At 59.0% G+C, this 9,095-nt stretch overlaps 1 protein-coding gene across 1 annotated transcript; it reads left to right on the top strand.

Moving 5' to 3' along the window:
- Window positions 1–3,117: 3,117 nt before the first annotated feature.
- On the top strand, window positions 3,118–7,002 carry ATRAID (all-trans retinoic acid induced differentiation factor). Its single transcript, XM_069974148.1, has 7 exons — window positions 3,118–3,227; window positions 3,442–3,566; window positions 4,824–4,895; window positions 4,973–5,044; window positions 5,129–5,250; window positions 6,523–6,623; window positions 6,709–7,002. The coding sequence occupies exons 1-7, from the start codon at window positions 3,162–3,164 to the stop codon at window positions 6,811–6,813; spliced, it is 663 nt and encodes a 220-aa protein (XP_069830249.1). The 5' UTR covers window positions 3,118–3,161; the 3' UTR covers window positions 6,814–7,002.
- The last annotated feature ends 2,093 nt before the right edge of the window (window positions 7,003–9,095 follow it).

Here is a 9,095-nt window from a genome sequence, read left to right as displayed (position 1 = left end):
CACTATCCACACACACTACACCCAGTGTACCCCACACTATACACAGCCCCTACACCCGGCGTACCCCACACTATACACACACATACACACACACTACACCCAGTGTACCCCACACTATACACACACTACACCCAGTGTACCCCACACTATACACACACACACTACACCTAGTGTACCCCACACTATACACACACTACACCTAGTGTACCCCACACTATACACACACTACACCTAGTGTACCCCACACTATCCACACACACACTACACCCAGTGTACCCCACACACACTACACCCAGTGTACCCCACACTATACACACACACTACACCCAGCATACCCCACACTATACACAGCCACTACACCCAGCATACCCCACACTATACACACACACTACACCCGACGTACCCCACACTATACACAGCCCCTACACCCGGCGTACCCCACACTATACACACACACACACACACACTACACCCAGTGTACCCCACACTATACACACACTACACCCAGTGTACCCCACACTACACCCAGCAACCGGCGTACCCCACACACTTTACACAGCCCCCTACACAGAGTATACCCCACGCACTATACCCGGTGTACCGCACACTATACACATCCCCTTTAACCCAGCGTACCCCACACTATATACAGCCCCCTACAACCAGCGTACCCCACACTATACACACACACACACTACACCCAGCATACCCCACACTATACACACACACTACACCCAGTGTCCCCCACACTACACCCAGCAACCGGCGTACCCCACACACTTTACACAGCCCCCTACACAGAGTATACCCCACGCACTATACCCGGTGTACCGCACACTATACACAGCCCCTTTAACCCAGCGTACCCCACACTATATACAGCCCCCTACACCCAGCGTACCCCACACTATACACACACACACTACACCCAGCGTACCCCACACTATACACACACTACACCCAGCGTACCCCACACTATACACACACTACACCCAGCGTACCCCACACTATACACACACTACACCCAGCATACCCCACACACACTACACCCAGCGTACCCCACACTATCCACACACACACTACACCCAGTGTACCCCACACTATACACACACTACACCCAGCGTACCCCACACTATACACACACTACACCCAGCATACCCCACACACACACACTACACCCAGCGTACCCCACACTATCCACACACACACACACACACTACACCCAGCGTACCCCACACTATACACACTACACCCACCATACCCCACACTATACACAGCCCCTACACCCGGCGTACCCCACACTATACACACACACACACTACACCCAGTGTACCCCACACTACACCCAGCAACCGGCGTACCCCACACACTTTACACAGCCCCCTACACAGAGTATACCCCACGCACTATACCCGGTGTACCGCACACTATACACAGCCCCTTTAACCCAGCGTACCCCACACTATATACAGCCCCCTACACCCAGCGTACCCCACACTATACACACACTACACCCAGCATACCCCACACTATACACACACACTACACCCAGCGTACCCCACACTATACACACACACTACACCCAGCGTACCCCACACTATACACACACTACACCCAGCGTACCCCACACTATACACACACTACACCCAGCGTACCCCACACTATACACACACACACTACACCCAGCGTACCCCACACTATACACACACTACACCCAGCGTACCCCACACTATACACACACTACACCCAGCGTACCCCACACTATACACACACTACACCCAGCATACCCCACACTATACACACACTACACCCAGCATACCCCACACTATACACACACTACACCCAGCATACCCCACACTATACACACACTACACCCACCATACCCCACACTATACACACTACACCCAGCATACCCCACACTATACACACTACACCCAGCATACCCCACACTATACACACACTACACCCAGCATACCCCACACTATACACACTACACCCAGCATACCCCACACTATACACACTACACCCAGCATACCCCACACTATACACCCAGCATACCCCACACTATACACACACTACACCCAGCGTACCCCACACTATACACACTACACCCAGCATACCCCACACTATACACACTACACCCAGCGTACCCCACACTATCCACACTACACCCAGCATACCACACACTATACACACTACACCCAGCATACCCCACACTACACACACACACACTACACCTAGTGTACCCCACACTACACACACACACACACACTACACCTAGTGTACCCCACACTATACACACACACACTACACCTAGTGTACCCCACACTATACACACACACACTACACCTAGTGTACCCCACACTATCCACACACACTACACCCAGTGTACCCCACACTATACACACACTACACCCAGCATACCCCACACTATCCACACACTACACCCAGCATACCCCACACTATCCACACACTACACCCAGCATACCCCACACACACACACACTACACCCAGCATACCCCACACTATCCACACACTACACCCAGCATACCCCACACTATACACACACACACACACTACACCCAGCATACCCCACACTATACACACACTACACCCAGCGTACCCCACACTATACACACACACTACACCCAGCATACCCCACACTATACACACACTACACCCAGCGTACCCCACACTATCCACACACACACACACACTACACCCAGCATACCCCACACTATCCACACACTACACCCAGCATACCCCACACTATACACACACACTACACCCAGCATACCCCACACTATACACACACACTACACCCAGCATACCACACACTATACACACTACACCCAGCATACCCCACACTATACACACACTACACCCAGCATACCCCACACTATACACACACTACACCCAGCATACCCCACACTATACACACTACACCCAGCGTACCCCACACTATACACACACTACACGCAGCCACACACGCCACCTGTACACTGTGTTGCCATGGAGACAGCAGCTCAGGGCGGGGCCACTAGTTCCCGCCGGATTACGTCGCTCGCACGTGTGATGAAGCTGCCGGCAGAGGGCGCTCCGCCCACCTCCGGAATCCTTCTGTCACGTGACGGACACCTGGGATCACATGACCGGGTGTGATGGCGGCGGCGCCGGGTGTTGTGTGGCTCTTCCTGGTGGTGAGCGGAGCGCTGGGGGCGGCTCAGGTGAGACACCGTGGTATCAGCACATATCGCGATATTATCATAGGATTATCACAGGTGTGAATGGTGCTGAGGGCCGTCCCCGGCAGATGAGGGAGTGCAGCGCCCCAACCGGCCACAATGTGGCGCCTCATCCCCTCCAGCCAGGAGGAGACCCCAGGGTCAGGTGACCGCACTCGGGGGGCGGAGTCACTAATTAACCCTTCTGTCTCCACAGCCCATCTGCAGCTGGTGTCCTGGAGAGATGAGGAACGTGTCGGAGGTCGGGAGGAGATGTGTGGGGACCCCCGGGGCCCGGATAGTGGCCCGCTGCTGTGTGACCGGGAACGACACCGTGATCGGGTACGGGGGGCCATAGAACCCACACCATGAGGGGGACCGACACCATGAGGGGGACCGAAACCATCACCGGTCACAGCGGGGACAGGACCAGGACCGACACCATCAACGGCCACGGGGGGTACAGGACCGACACAGTCTCCGGCCACGGGGGGTACAGGACCGACACAGTCTCCGGCCACGGGGGGTACAGGACCGACACAGTCTCCGGCCACGGGGGGTACAGGACCGACACAGTCTCCGGCCACGGGGGGTACAGGACCGACACCATCAACGGCCACGGGGGGTACAGGACCGACAGTCTCCGGCCACGGGGGGTACGGGACCGACACAGTCTCCGGCCACGGGGGGTACGGGACCGACACAGTCTCCGGCCACGGGGGGTACGGGACCGATACAGTCTCCGGCCACGGGGGGTACAGGACCGACACCATCAACGGCCACGGGGGGGTACAGGACCGACACCATCAACGGCCACGGGGGGGTACAGGACCGACACAGTCACCGGCCAGGGGGGGTACAGGACCGACACAGTCACCGGCCACGGGGGGTACAGGACCGACACAGTCTCCGGCCACGGGGGGTACAGGACCGACACAGTCTCCGGCCACGGGGGGTACAGGTCTGACACCATCAACGTCCACGGGGGGGGGGGGGTACAGGACCGACACAGTCACCGGCCACGGGGGGTACAGGACCGACACAGTCACCGGCCACGGGGGGTACAGGACCGACACAGTCACCGGCCACGGGGGTACAGGACCGACACAGTCACCGGCCACGGGGGGTACAGGACCGACACAGTCTCCGGCCACGGGGGGTACAGGACCGACACAGTCTCCGGCCACGGGGGGTACAGGACCGACACAGTCTCCGGCCACGGGGGGTACAGGACCGACACAGTCTCCGGCCACGGGGGGTACAGGACCGACACCATCAACGGCCACGGGGGGTACAGGACCGACACCATCAACGGCCACGGGGGGGGGGGGGTACAGGACCGACACAGTCTCCGGACACGGGGGGTACAGGACCGACACAGTCACCGGACACGGGGGGGAACGGAACCAACACCATCACCGGCCCCAGGGGGCACAGGACCGAAGCAGTCACCGGCCCAAGCAGGCACAAGACCGACACCATAACCGGCCCCAGGGGCACAGGACCGAAACCATCTCTGACCACAGGGGGGACAGGACCGACACCCATCACCGGCCCCAGGGGGGACATTATGTTGATGACCTCTGTCTCGTCCTCCAGGCTTGATCTCCATAATTGCTCTCTCTTTCACCTGGACCCCGCCCTCCATCTGAGCGCTGCTCTGGCTGCCATGTAAGTAACCCCTCCCCTCACTCCGGTGTCAGGTGACCTTTAACCTGGCTGACATGTGGTTCCTCTCTTCTCCCCAGAGATCTCTCCCAGAATCCTTTGCAGGATCTGCCAGCTGACGCATTTCAGGGACTTATTGGCCTGGAGTACATGTGAGTGTGGTCACGTGACTGCTTAGCCCCACCCCCACTGCCTTGTCTTATCTTTAGAGTGTTAACCCCTTGTTGTCTTGTTAGAGCTCTTCCCCCCAATATCAGCTGCCCCGGGGGTGACGGGGCATGGAGGAGGGTGAACAGCAGTGCCGATGCCCGGATCTGCCAGGACCAGAAGGACTGGTGCAACAGCACCGGAGACCAGGGTGAGTGCTGGGGCGGCCTGACACTCATAGTATGGACAGTCTCATTTGTAGTATGGAGGAGCCCTACACTGGGGCAGTCTCACACTTGTAGTATGGAGGAGCTCTACACTTGGGCAGTCCCACACTTGTAGTGTGGAGGAGCCCTACACCCGGGCAGTCTCACACTTGTAGTATGGAGGAGCCCTACACTGGGGCAGTCCCACACTTGTAGTATGGAGGAGCCCTACACCGGGGCAGTCTCACACTTGTAGTATGGAGGAGCCCTACACTGGGGCGGCCTCACACTCATGGAGGAGCCCTACACTGGGGCGGCCTCACACTTGTAGTATGGAGGAGTCCTACACTGGGGCAGTCCCACACTTGTAGTATGGAGGAGCCCTACGCTGGGGCGGCCTCACACTTGTAGTATGGAGGAGGTCTACACTGGGGCAGCCTCACACTTGTAGTATGGAGGAGCCCTACACTGGGGCGGCCTCACACTCATGGAGGAGCCCTACACTGGGGCGGCCTCACACTTGTAGTATGGAGGAGCCCTACACTGGGGCAGTCTCACACTTGTAGTATGGAGGAGCCCTACACTGGGGCAGTCCCACACTTGTAGTATGGAGGAGCCCTACGCTGGGGCGGCCTCACACTTGTAGTATGGAGGAGGTCTACACTGGGGCAGCCTCACACTTGTAGTATGGAGGAGCCCTACGCTGGGGCGGCCTCACACTTGTAGTATGGAGGAGGTCTACACTGGGGCGGCCTCACACTCGTATGGAGGAGCCCTACACTGGGGCGGCCTCACACTTGTAGTATGGAGGAGCCCTACACTGGGGCGGCCTCACACTTGTAGTATGGAGGAGGTCTACACTGGGGCGGCCTCACACTCGTATGGAGGAGCCCTACACTGGGGCGGCCTCACACTTGTAGTATGGAGGAGGTCTACACTGGGGCGGCCTCACACTCGTATGGAGGAGCCCTACACTGGGGCGGCCTCACACTTGTAGTATGGAGGAGCCCTACACTGGGGCGGCCTCACACTTGTAGTATGGAGGAGGTCTACACTGGGGCGGCCTCACACTCGTATGGAGGAGCCCTACACTGGGGCGGCCTCACACTTGTAGTATGGAGGAGGTCTACACTGGGGCGGCCTCACACTCATATGGAGGAGCTTTACACTGGGGCGGCCTCACACTTGTAGTATGGAGGAGCTCTACACTGGGGCGGCCTCACACTCATATGGAGGAGCTCTTCTATATTACATATCCTACCCTTCTCTTTCGGTAGCCTTGCTGTGTCCGGAGAATTCTCTGTGCGCTCCTGCCGGTCCGGGCTATACACAGTGTCTCTGCGCTCCTGGTTTTCGTGGATATAAGTGTATGAGAGAGGTAAGGAGGAGGAGGTCTCAGTGCTAGTGTCCCTCCTAGTCCAGTCTGGTCACATGACATGTTCCTCTGGTTTTCCTCCTGGCAGGGTTCCTTCCCCACAATCCTGTTCTTCGGGATCCTGTCATCGGTCACGCTCAGTCTCTCCATCCTACTGTGGTGCACGCAGCGCAAGAAGGTGAAGAGTCCGTAACTGCAGGACGCAATGACATTACAGGCCTCTGCGTAGTGACCTCATCAGACCTGGGGGAGGGGTCCCCACATCATCCTCTGTGACTGACGTGTACAGAAGCATCGTGATGCCACCCGCGGGCAGCGTGTAAATAAGTGTACAGTTACCCTTGTACAAATCATGTGAATAAACGTTTCCTGCTTCATTTTACATCCTAGTCAGAGATTAATGTTACAGAATAAGCGGAGTGCTGCCTGTATACACTGGGAGGTACTACACCAGAACCACTGCTCTGACCTCAGTGTGAGCCACGTGGGAGGGAGGGTGCAGGGAGGAAAGCCGCGGGATCCCAGAGTGTGCAGAGCGAGGGAGGCCGCGGGATCCCAGAGTGTGCAGAGCGAGGGAGGCCGCGGGATCCCAGAGTGTGCAGAGCGAGGGAGGCCGCGGGATCCCAGAGTGTGCAGAGCGAGGGAGGCCGCGGGATCCCAGAGTGTGCAGAGCGAGGTAGGCCGCGGGATCCCAGAGTGTGCAGAGCGAGGGAGGCCGCGGGATCCCAGAGTGTGCAGAGCGAGGGAGGCCGCGGGATCCCAGAGTGTGCAGAGCGAGGGAGGCCGCGGGATCCCAGAGTGTGCAGAGCGAGGGAGGCCGCGGGATCCCAGAGTGTGCAGAGCGAGGGAGGCCGCGGGATCCCAGAGTGTGCAGAGCGAGGGAGGCCGCGGGATGCCAGAGTGTGCAGAGCGAGGGAGGCCGCGGGATGCCAGAGTGTGCAGAGCGAGGGAGGCCGCGGGATCCCAGAGTGTGCAGAGCGAGGGAGGCCGCGGGATGCCAGAGTGTGCAGAGCGAGGGAGGCCGCGGGATGCCAGAGTGTGCAGAGCGAGGGAGGCCGCGGGATCCCAGAGTGTGCAGAGCGAGGGAGGCCGCGGGATGCCAGAGTGTGCAGAGCGAGGGAGGCCGCGGGATGCCAGAGTGTGCAGAGCGAGGGAGGCCGCGGGATCCCAGAGTGTGCAGAGCGAGGGAGGCCGCGGGACCACAGGAAGTACAGAGCGAGGGAGGCTGCGGGACCACAGGAAGTACAGAGGGAGGGAGGGAGGCTGCGGGACCACAGGAAGTACAGAGGGAGGGAGGCCGCGGGACCACAGGAAGTACAGAGCGAGGGAGGCCGCGGGACCACAGGAAGTACAGAGCGAGGGAGGCCGCGGGACCACAGGAAGTACAGAGGGAGGGAGGCCGCGGGACCACAGGAAGTACAGAGGGAGGGAGGCCGCAAGACCACAGGAAGTACAGAGGGAGGGAGGCCGCGGGACCACAGGAAGTACAGAGGGAGGGAAGCCGCGGGATCCCAGAGTGTGCAGAGGGAGGGAGGCCGCAGGACCACAGGAAGTACAGAGCGAGGGAGGCCGCAAGACCACAGGAAGTACAGAGCGAGGGAGGCTGCGGGACCACAGGAAGTACAGAGGGAGGGAGGCCGCAGAATCCCAGAGTGTGCAGAGCGAGGGAGGCCGCAGGACCACAGGAAGTACAGAGCGAGGGAGGCCGCAGGACCACAGGAAGTACAGAGCGAGGGAGGCCGCAGGACCACAGGAAGTACAGAGCGAGGGAGGCCGCAGGATCCCAGAGTGTGCAGAGCGAGGGAGGCTGCAGGACCACAGGAAGTACAGAGCGAGAGAGGCTGCAGGATCCCAGAGTGTGCAGAGCGAGGGAGGCTGCAGGACCACAAGGAAGTACAGAGCGAGAGAGGCTGCAGGATCCCAGAGTGTGCAGAGCGAGGGAGGCTGCAGGACCACAGGAAGTACAGAGCGAGAGAGGCTGCTGGATCACAGACAGGCCACAAAGTGAGGGAAACTGCAGGGAACAGTCACACCAGCAATTCTTTATAATTACATTCCTGATCTGGGTCAGTCACGGTGGGTGCGGCGCCCTCTGATGGCCACAGATCAGTCAGTCACAATAAGTGCGGCGCCCTCTGATGGCCACAGATCAGTCAGTCACAATAAGTGCGGCGCCCTCTGATAGCCACAGATCAGTCAGTCACAATACGTGCGGCGCCCTCTGATGGCCACAGATCCAGGTCAGGGACATTGGATGCAGCGCCCTCTGGTGGGCACAGATCTGGCTCTGTTACAGTGGGTGCAGTGCCCTGCGATGGGCACAGATCTGAGTCAGTCACAGTGGGTGCGACGCCCTCTGATGGGCACAGATCTGAGTCAGTCACAGTGGGTGCGACGCCCTCTGATGGGCACAGATCCAGGTCAGTAACGGTGGTTGCAGAATCCTCTGGTGGGCAAAGACCAGCCACGAACAGA

The sequence above is a fragment of the Dendropsophus ebraccatus genome, chromosome 6 (assembly GCF_027789765.1).
Source record: "Dendropsophus ebraccatus isolate aDenEbr1 chromosome 6, aDenEbr1.pat, whole genome shotgun sequence".
In the NCBI taxonomy this organism is placed as follows: Eukaryota; Metazoa; Chordata; class Amphibia; order Anura; family Hylidae; genus Dendropsophus; species Dendropsophus ebraccatus.
Note: the sequence above shows the minus strand (reverse complement) of the source record. Positions and strands in the feature narration are given on the sequence as shown.